Source organism: Brienomyrus brachyistius, chromosome 8 (assembly GCF_023856365.1).
Source record: "Brienomyrus brachyistius isolate T26 chromosome 8, BBRACH_0.4, whole genome shotgun sequence".
NCBI classification, from domain to species: domain Eukaryota; kingdom Metazoa; phylum Chordata; class Actinopteri; order Osteoglossiformes; family Mormyridae; genus Brienomyrus; species Brienomyrus brachyistius.
In genome coordinates, this window is record NC_064540.1 from 10176501 (window position 1) to 10187766 (window position 11266).

The window sequence follows — 11266 nt, forward strand, 5'->3', positions numbered from 1 at the left end:
ACCATTGAGTTTTGGGTTTGATCATTTATTTATTCTTTCACGTTCAGCAATTGCTGGTTTGAATCCCTGACCAGTGAGTTACCCTGAGCAAGCAACTATTCCCTGGGTGCTCATTTAGCCACCCCTGCTATGTCATGTCACATACAGTATGGGTTAAATGCAGTGCAGCCATCTCATTGTTCTGCACTGTCTGCTGTGGTGTGTCGACAATGATCAATGATTGCTGATATTGGAATAATATTTTTTGTGGCTTAATTAAGCCCCTCTCAATATTCGTAGTGTTTCTTTACAGTTTTCCGTTTTGCTTTTTGCTTTTCTGAACATTTTCTGATTTCTCCATTAAACTCTTCTCCATTGCCTATACCATTGAGGTAAGGCAAGTAGCAGGCACTGAACAGTGTGTTGCCACACCCACCACACAATGCACCACCTCAGAGATGAGAACCTGAATGCAGCACAGTGGTAGGTCATACCTCAGCCCCACACAGATCCAAATGGACCAGTGTCAGTGTTTTCTAGTGGCTGGAGTGAAAGTCCTGCCACCAACCCCCATATTTCCCTGTAAGTTGGAGGACCTCCTTATAGGGCTGGATGTAGATTAACATCATGCCCAGGACAAAGCAATTGCAGCCTAAGGATCTTATTCATGGGCACAACAGAATAGCATCACTCCTGGCATTCATGGGATTCAAACCAACAACCTTTCGAGCGCTAGGATAGATTCCTATTCACAGAGCCACCAAACCACCCTATACTATAGCAGTACCTTTTTGTGCCCATTCTAGCCACCGCATAAGGACTCCCTGTAGGTGTTTCTGATTTTAGATGTGTACCGTTTTCCTGGATGACACTGATGATGTGTAATTATATTTATCCAGTTTATCAGAGTTTATCAACGGGCACTCAGCTCTACCAATACAGCGTCCCAGCCGACAGACTCTGGACAAAATCTAATACTAAAATCACAAAAGTTTTCTTCAGAAGATTTCTGCTTCCATTTTATTGCATTGTTGATCTGACTTAATTCTTGAGTGCAATAATTTCTGGGGTAAATGTTGTTAGCTTATACACTGACAGTGACTGTTAAAATTTCAATTAACGTTGAAGTTTTCAAAATCCTTGTGTGTGTCCATGGGTCACCTGTTTGTCTTCATGAAGGGCATCCTGGAAGGTTTGGTGAGTCCTCATATCATGTGATAAACGAATGTGATCAGATCTCAATCGCTTTTATTAACATGTAATCAGGAAGGGAAAAGATACACTACAAAATACTCTAATAGGATCTGTGTGGTCTGTCATGTTTTAAGAAAACCAGACATGATTTTTTATACACTTAGGGAGTTTGCCTTTATTAGTAGCACAGTGCCAGAGACAACCTGCTGTATAACAGCACAGACAAGGAAAGTTAACAATTTGCTCAATATTCACACTCTGGGTAGCCACTGAATGAAACCAGGTGCACAGCATGGTAAAGACATTACATTACAGCATTTACTGCAAACCATTACAACAATTACTATTTACAGTGTAAATACATGAAAACACAGAGTATTTTACTGGCTACTTCACAGGTAACGGCGCAGCATCAGACATGCCGGTAGGCTGATGCAAATAACGAAGTCTCCACTGACCGGTCCCACTGCGTCACAATATTTTCCAACATGTACATTTAAAATGCTCAACTTACTATTTATATTTACTCATTATGTACTTTCGGTTTATTCAGTGAACTGTTAATGCTATTTTGAGTTAAGCGCTTCACCCCAAAGTTGGTTGGAACTGGTATCAAGGTTCTTTGCCAAGTGATTTTTAGTAGAGTAGTTTGCTAGTCAGCTTGCTGTCTATGTGTGTTTAAGCTGAGTTAGAAGCTTTGAAGCTCAGCAGATACTGCAGCTTATGTTGTTGACTTCATGCTAAATAAGTCTTCTGATGAATGAGAGCAGAATTAATATATAAGGAGCAGACCTAATAAAATAAAGAAATAAAAAGACATTTATAGGTCATACTGCCAGCTGTCCACACTGTGCTCCCACCTTTTTAAAAATCACCATCCAGCACTGAGGAGGCTGTAAAGATACCAGTGAATCAGCTTACAAGATGTATTTTAATCTCAGTAACCTGGTGAATGACAGTCTTTTTGAGAACAAAAAAAGTATACTGGAAAAAATTTACAACATTTTATTTACTAAAACGCAAAAACAATCACATTAGGTTTTTTTATACTTTCGGAAAATGTAGATTTTAAATGAATGATGTGGCAAAGTACTCCTTTTTTAAAATCAGGGTTGTTTGTGTAATGTATATAACCATGATTTTTCCAATCACACCTTTTCCTTAATAACATTAGAGATTTTCATTCTGAACCTGCTTGTTCTTTTTTCTGTCACTGAGATCTGATTTTTAACTTGCCATGTGTTTCTCATCTTTTTTCTCTATGTCATGTTTCAGCTATAGGAGGTGAGTGACTGGTTTACCTGGATATACAGATCACATCCCACTGTGTCTCATTGCTATAGCGAGTTAAATAAAGGGCACTCAGTCAGTAGAAGGCTGATTTCCCTTTTATTCTGTTTTAGTTGTAGCAATAGGGCAGTGGTGGCCTAATGGTTAGGGAAGTGCACTTGTAATTGAAAGATTGCTGGTTTGAATCCCTGATCAGTGAGTTACCCTGAGCAAGCTACAGTTCCCTGGGTGCTGATGTAGCCACCCCTCCTATGTTATGTCACATATGGGTTAAATGCAGAGGATGCATCTCAGTCTTCTGCACTGTCTGCTGTGGTGTGTCAACACTGATGGCTTAACTCTAATAAAATCATATGCTTAACTTTAAGACATTGAAATAGTATTTTTTTTGTAGCTTAATTCAGCCTCTCTCAATATTCGTAGTGTTTCTTTACAGTTTTCCGTTTTGCTTTTCTGAACATTTTCTGTTTTCCCCATTAAACTCTTCTCCATTGCCTATAACATTGAGGTAAGGCAAGTAGCAGGCACTGAACAGTGTGTTGCCACACCCACCACACAATGCACCACCTCAGAGATGAGAACCTAAGTGCAACCCAGTGGCAGGTCATACCTCAGCCCCACACAGATCCAAATGGACCAGTGTCAGTGTTTTCTAGTGGCTGGAGTGAAAATCCTGCCACCAACCCCCATATTTCCTTGTAAGTTGGAGGACCTTCTTATAGGGCTGGATGTAGATTAACATCATGCCCAGGAGAAAGCAATTGCAGCCTAAGGATCTTATTCATGGGCAGAACAGAATAGTATCACTCCTGACATTCATGGGATTCAAACCAACAGCCATTCGAGTGCTAGGATTGCTCAACAGCCATTCGAGTGCTCTACCAATACAGCGTCCCAGCAAACAGACTCTAGACAAAGTCTAATACTAAAATCACAAAAGTGAGAAGTTTTCTTCAGAAAATTTCTGCTTCCATTTTATTGCATTGTTGATCTGACTTAATTCTTGAGTGCAATAATTTCTGGGGTAAATGTTGTTAGCTTATACACTGACAGTGACTGTTAAAATTTCAATTAATGTTGAATTTTTCCAAAATCCTTGTGTGTTTCCATGGGTCACCTGTTTGTCTTCATGAAGGGAGTCCTGGGATGTTTGGTGAGTCCTGATGTATTCATAGTTTTTATTAAAGATCTCAATTATTTTTTGTTTGACAATTATTATGGTATGGGGAGAAACACACATCATAAGGTGTGTTTTCCCATGGCTCACCTGTTCACCGTTATAAATAACATCAAGGACATTTTGCTGAGTCCTGATGGGTATTTCCAATTGTCATGCCAATGTGTTCAAATTTAGTCATCATTTGATTGACGGATAATGTACATTATAACATGTCTTAGAATCAATTTAAACAAGTCACATTTACGGTCTTGGTGAAATGCTTTTTAATTACTTTTTCAGTAGACTGCTATTCCAGCATAAGAAGAACTTTAGCAAACTCCTTTCTAATTCTTGTCTTTTTCACTGTGACTTTTTAACTTCTATCACTGTCTTTATTACTTTTTATTCTCCGATCAATTGCTGGAAAAGCTACTCGCTTTTGAGTTACATGTATTCTCCCCTCATCAGCATGGTCACATCCACTACATTTTCACCTGGAAAAAGAAGGTGCATCCATGCAAAAAGTCTAATTAATGTATTAAGCAAGAACCGGGGGTTAAACCCTTCATGATATTGGCATAAAGCTAAATGTGGAACATGGACTATTTCATTTATACCATGAACCTAATTGAAATCCTCAGAAGCTGCTTTATTTTAAAAATGAAAGCGTGGTAGTAGCCTGCTATGCTTATATTAGGTAATTCTGAGGATCATGGGAATCCTAAGACAGGACTAAATGTTACAGTGAAATACAATGTTTGAACTTTGCACAGAGCAACTGACATTACCTTGAATTAAAAGGGATATTCAAATGGTGTCATTTATAGCCCCGATTTAATTATCCTCAGCCATTTTCCCCAAATAGCCATGAAATTATATCTGCGAAGAATGTATAAATCTGAGGGGTAAATACTGGCAGACAGAGATTGTGAGTAAAATATATCACTTTTACTTTTTTTGCATTTCTTCTCTAGATGATGTGGATTACGATTACGTAGGACCATACATACGTCGTAAGTACAAATACTCACACACAAGCACAAGGTCTTAATATTCAGTCCTACTTCATAATGCCTAAAACTGCAATATTAATTTCCATATTCAAATTAACACTGCCTTTCCAAAGTTTTGGGTGCGAGGGGTGAAGTGGCATTCTAGACTGATGGACCATTGACAGTATGCAAGCTATTACAGGTGTGGTGACATCTGTCTCATCAATATTCATTGTGAAGGCCACTGGCTTTGGAAAGAAAAAGTTGTCACTCCAAAGTTCTAACACTTTAGTAATCAATCTCCAATTAATCAAGCTCCATAAAATTTCAGAATGTCTCGTTCACCTGTGTTTAGGCAAACCCCTTTGTCTATAAGCTTCAGAGCTCAAAAGTCTTGGCTAGAAATGCTTATAATGTATTTTTTTTTACTATTTCTCAGCGCCTCTGAAAATAGTTTTTTGAAAAGTGTATGTTTAAAGTAGATTAAAAAAAAAATAGAATAACGACATTCTAAGTGGTGTCATATTATTGGTGCTGAGCTGAGTTTGAGCTGAATAACAGCATTTGTAGCCCTTTGGGATTAATGTTTTTAGATAGGCAAAATATTTCACAATGTCAAAACATGTCAGACTACCTTAAAAGTGGCTGAGAGGCCTCAGACTCCAGAGGGTATCTAACATTTTTTTCACAGATGAAAAATGATTTTGGTCAAATTCTCCTCCTAATTATTAATTCCAGATTTTATATACTTAAAGGTATTTAACATGTTAAACTTTAAAAAAACTTTTGTGTGGAATTCCAAAATTAGAGCCAATTTTCACTTTTAGACACTTCAAGCAGTCATGATGCATTCAGCATGCACACATTTATTTTTCCTTTCTGTAGCTTCCATCCTTTCATTTACATATTTATTCCTTTTCTTTAATATTTTTAGCTACCATTCAAGGACGTCAGCCTGGTGAGTAGCATCCTATACAAAGACCCATAAGCAACCAAAGTAGAATCAGTCAAAATGAAGCATCAACAAGTGACAGGTTAAGCATAAACTCTTTCCTCAGTATCATAAAGTCAGAGGCACCATCTAAAATAGTATTACTCTTCTGATTAAAAATTTTTCTTCAGCTGTTTTGGGCATAAATTAAATACATGTGTAAAGAGTGCTATAAATATAGCAGTCACACTTACATTTTAAGCAGTTTAAATGGCAAGCAATCATTGTTGCTGTCAATAAAATGGGGTCTGTACCTAAACATGTTAAAAGTCTCTGACTGTATACATCTTACATATGAATTATATGTATTCAAAGTGGAGGATGTGGTTGATCTACGGATCCTGCAGCCCACGGCAGGTCACAGCAATCGGCTCTGCTTTGATGTGCAAGTTTCTCAAAAGCAAAATTACAAGCTGCTAGACGATCAGACAGCAGGTGAGTCAACTCCATGTAACTGTAGCACAAGCAAGAATGTATAAATAATAATGAAGATAAATAGACAGGTATTCTGGACTTGGGTTTTTGGAGTATGGAATGATGGAATTTTCTAAATTCTTGTGATACTAGAAAGTCGAAAAGCCAAATGGTTAGAGGTTCTTTAGGATCTACCAAGGACATGAAGAAACCAAGAGGTTATGCCTGAATGCAATGTCCCTTATGAGCGCTCACTACCTCTCTAATATCTTGTTAATATTCTCCTTGAATCTTCCTCCCTAGAGACAACCCTGCTTTATATCCCTAATAATTGCATTTGTCATTCATTTGTCAGATGATGTGTGTCTCAATGAGTTGGGGCACTGTGTCTAAGATAAGGAAGTTCACAGGTTCAAATCAGATGGTCAGCAGGGTGATTTCATTCTTAATCTCAAATGCTTCAGGAAGAGGCTAAACTTTCTTGCTCAATTGAGCATTACTTTATCCATAAAAATGCTCTACACCAGAGCCATATGACTACAGTTCCAAGATTATTTAATTTGATAGATATTCGATTATAAAAATAATTTATTTTTGAAAATATGGTCACAGAATGCAATGCTACATTGTATCCCTCCAGCTCAGACAGCTTTCATTACAAATTTAAAGAAAAAAACCTGTTGAATGAAAATTATGCAAAATGTTGATCAGTAAAATGGCTGGTTTCACGTCCAATCTCCATTGACACATCAAAAGAAATGCATCTATGGGTTGCATGGTGGTGCAGTGTTTAGCACTGTTGCCTCGCAGCTCTGGGACCTGGGTTCGAGTCTCTGCCTGGGTCACGTGTGTCGAGTTTGCATGTTCTTCCCATGTCGTCATGGGGGTTTCTCCGGGTACTCTGGTTTCCCCCCACAGTCCAAAAACATGCTGAGGCTAATTGGAGTTACTAAATTGCTTGTAGGAGTGTGTGTGAGTGTGCCCTGTGGTGAACTAGCCCCGTGTCCTGGGTTGTTCCCTGCCTCGTACCCATAGGTTCTAGACCCCCTGTGACCCGGAAGGATAAGCGGTTTGGAAGATGGTTGGATGGATGTATCTATTGCCAATGTTAACAACCATGCTTAGATAAGCCACTTTTACTTTTGGTTACTAGCAGGGGTGATGTTGATTGTAAGTAAGTATTACTACTATTCCAGTCTCTGTCTCAACTCCCCCTTTACCCCCCTCAAAGCCTTGTTCTTGAGTGGGACTTTACACTTCAAGGTCTTGGTCTTGAATCAGACTTGATTTTGGTGGTCTTGTCCCCAAAATTACTCAGTTGTAACTGTTGGTCCTCTTCTGTGGTTTGTTCACTCACATACACAATGGCGTAGACCTCTTGGTCGTGGGCCAGGTGAACAGTGAAGCCAAGAAGGGCTTTCGGCAGATCAGCATTCGCTCCAAAGCCTGGGGCAGCATCACTGTGGATACTACAAAGATTGTCCTCATCCAGGGACAGAAGAATGAAGATTTTTCCTGGACACCTTTCTCCTTCAGCGATGCATCGAATGGGTACTGCATCTCTCTTGGCATGAATGACATTTTGATACATGTAACCTTAGAACAAAAACAGTTTCATATTAAGCACCATGTTTAAATATTGCAAAGGTTTAATTCTGAGAATGAATCTTTGAAGAACACAACAAGTCCATTGTCACGCCAAATGCCGGACGGGAGATTGCTCAGGAAGCGCGAGCGATCAGGAACAGGCAGGCAGGCAGAAATCGGGGCAGACTGGGGTTTATTCAGGACAGGCACGGACATCCACTAAGACCAGTAACATCAATGGCAGACACGGAAACAGGGGAGACCAGGACTTAAATACATTAAAGCTGGGCAACATAAATCGGACAGGGCTGGAAACAATCGGGGAAGCACACGTGGGTAATCAGGGGGCGTGGCACACATGAGGAGCGGACGGGTCAGGCATCACATCCATAATGATGAAGCAATTTTTCATCTAAAATATGACGACATAAAAGCTATAGCTGAATGCTATAGAGAATATTAAATAAAACTTTGAGAGACATATTACAGTTAGATCCATAAGTATTTGGACACTGATGCCATTCTTTGCCTTTTTCTCTCTGCTTACCGCTAAAATGGATTTAAAATTAAGCAATCAAGATGGAAGTATAGATTTTCATCTTAAAATTAGGGGGTTTAACAAAGGTATCAAATTAAGCTTCCAGATATTACAGCCCTTTTTCACAGAATCCCTCCATTGTCAGAGGCTCAAAAGTAACTGGACATAGTAATATAATATACAATATATGCATTGTTTTAATACTTGGATGAAAACCCTTTGCAGTCAATGACTGCCTGAAGTCTGGAACCAATGCACATCACCAAATGCTGGCTTTCCTCCCAAGTGATGCCTTGACAGGCCCCCTTCAGTTGCTGCTTGTTTATTGGTCTTTCTGCTTGCAGTTTTGTTTTCAGTAACTGAAAAGCATGTTCTATTGGGCTGAGATCGGGTGATTGACTTGGCCATTGAAGAATATGCAATTTTTTTACCCTGAGAAACTCTTGGGTTGCTTTTGCAGTATGATTTGGTTTATTATCCATTTGTACTGTGAAACAGCTTCCTATCGTTTTTTCAGAATTTGGCTGAATCTTGGCAGAATGTACAGCCCTATAAACTTCAGAATTCATCGTGCTACGTCTGTCAGCAGTTACATCAGTGACCCAGTTATTTGGGCAGCTATAGATGCCCATGCTATAACACTGTCTCCACCATGTCTGAAACACAATATGATACGCTATCATTTTCTCTTCCTATCAGTCTCTTTACAAGTTGATCTTGGTTTCATCTTTACAAAGAACCTTATTCCAGAATTTGACAGGCTTTTTAAGTTGTTTCTAATCTGGTCTTCTTGTTCTTCAGTGTTACCAGTGGTTTGCATTTAGAGATAAACCTTCTGTATTTACATTCATGAAGGCATCTCTTGATTATAGACTGATGTTGACTAGATGTTGTGAAGAGGTTTGTCTTCACCAAGGAAAGAATTCTGCGATCATCCACAAGTTGTCTTCCGTGGTCTCCCAGGCCTTTTGGTGTTGCTACGCTCACTAGTACATTCCTTCTTTTTAAGAATGTATCAAATTGTTGATTTGGGCACTCCTATAAAGTTTTAGCTATCTCTCTGATAGGTTTGTTATGGTTTTTTTTTCAGCCTAATGATGGCCTTCTTCACATGCATTGACACCTCTTTAGGCCTCATGTTGAGTTCCAGTGAATAGCTACCAAATACTTAATTTGTCATGGAGTAATGAGGGAACTGTGTGTCAATCACATGTCCATTTACTTTTGATCTTCTGAAAATGGAGGGACTATGTGAAAAATAGCAATAATTTCTGAAAGCTTAAGGCAATAACTTCAACCCCTTAAATTAAAGCTGAAAGTCTATACACATTTACTTGGGAGGGTTACACAGAAGCTTTATACAGGCAGTCTCTAATGGTTCATAATATCGAACGCATGTACTACTTTGTAAAGAAAGAAAGAAAATATTGTGCAGCTATAGCGGTTTGTCAAAGTAAAGTATAGTACCGTATTAAGTTACTTTTATTATTACCGCATTATTATTTTATACTCTATTATTATTGTTCGGGCTTACCTACAAATTAAACTTAAGGACAGACTGAGGAACGTATCTAATAATAATAATAAGTTTTATTTTTATAGCGCCTTTCTAACACTCAAGGACGCTTTACAATGCAAACAATGATACAGAAAACAGTCCAGACGCGACAGCAACAATAATAACAGAACAACAACAGGAGTGTTACGTAGTAGCAGTTACATTATAGCATTTGTGGAATAAATGAGTTTTTAACTGAAGCTTGAAAATTTTAAGTGACTGTATCTTGCGCAGACTGTGAGGAAGTGTCTTCCATAATGTAGGTATCTCGTTTGTTCAATCATTTTGTTTATTTCCTAAATTATATACAAAATGTACAAAGGATTGCCTGTTCATATCCAGCATATAAGTCCCTAAATTACAGCTGAATTTAACAGTTGAGTCTCACTGTTATATCTGGGATCAAGAAAGATTTTTAATGTTTTTAATTAGCTCAGTAATTTCTGTTTCTGAAACAGCGACACCTACAGTAGGTACGTGGTAGTTGTCTTTCACCCTGTGCTTGTGTGTGGCTGGGTGGGACTGACATTGCCTCCTGTTGGTTAGGCTTTCGCTGAACATGCATGACGAGGTGCTAACGGTGGAGGTTGGGGAGACCAAAATGGACATCCTGCTCCACAGAGACGGGCAAAATAGCTTCCTATGGCCAGCTGTGAAAAAACGCCCCCCAAGTAGCACAGCAACTGGGATAATAGGTAAGAATGTGTGCGTGTGGTATAATGCTTACTGATAAGGCATTCTTTATACTTAGATATAGCCTTAAAAGTTATCTCTGTGGGTGAAAATTTTACCCTTTTTGTATCCATACAAGCCTGGTCATATGCCTGGCCCACTTGGTCACATGTTTGGCCCACTTTAGAAAACATGGAATGTTAAACTTATCAAACGTGGAATGTTAAACTTATCAAATGTGGAATGTTAAACTTATCAAACGCAGTCAGCAGATTTATCTACCTGTACCCTGAACTCCAGTAAAATGTAATATGATTGATGGCAACAGCAAGTATGTAAGTGTGTTTTTTGGTGAGGGTTTCATGTATACAGTATGTACTTATTCTACAGGACAGTTCCTTGTTTCGTATGAAGAGAAGCAGGTGATACCAACAGGGATACTGGAAATCCAAGACAAAGAGGTTCCTGCATCCAGGTAAACTGGATTGTTTTTGTCTCCACTGTAAAATTTGTTTTAAGAATACTGAAGTATTAAGCATACTCTTACTCTGTCAAGAAAAAATAGTTATTTGACTTTGAAGCGTTTCTGGGTTTGCTTGCAGGATTAGTCAATGATTGATGTTTATGTGTTGTAGGGAGACGGCAGTGAACTATAATGACCCCAGCAAACCGAGAGTGGACTGCTGGCTGGTGCCTTACCAGTCTGTTCTAGGGGTGAACCTCTCTGAGCTAACTGTGGTTCAGACATAGATTCAGCATCCTGAGACTCCTTTCAGACCGTTCAAATTACATTAAGCAATAATTCTGTGTCATTATGATCAAGTTATTAAATAACATATAAACAGTTTCTCAGTTATTCTCTTTTTTTATCAGTTTTATTTATCATTGTGTT

The 11266-nt window shown here is 38.6% G+C and overlaps 1 protein-coding gene across 1 annotated transcript in view; it reads left to right on the forward strand.

Annotated features, from left to right (window-relative positions):
- The window catches only part of LOC125747027 (inter-alpha-trypsin inhibitor heavy chain H3-like), a 55679-nt gene extending 44458 nt beyond the window's left edge, over window positions 1-11221 (forward strand). The window contains exons 15-21 of the mRNA XM_049021696.1: window positions 4597-4635; window positions 5549-5572; window positions 5921-6040; window positions 7393-7570; window positions 10249-10397; window positions 10765-10849; window positions 11010-11221. Of these exons, the coding sequence (XP_048877653.1) occupies window positions 4597-4635; window positions 5549-5572; window positions 5921-6040; window positions 7393-7570; window positions 10249-10397; window positions 10765-10849; window positions 11010-11124 (710 nt within the window). The 3' untranslated portion in view covers window positions 11125-11221. The remainder of the gene's footprint in view (window positions 1-4596; window positions 4636-5548; window positions 5573-5920; window positions 6041-7392; window positions 7571-10248; window positions 10398-10764; window positions 10850-11009) is intronic.
- The last annotated feature ends 45 nt before the right edge of the window (window positions 11222-11266 follow it).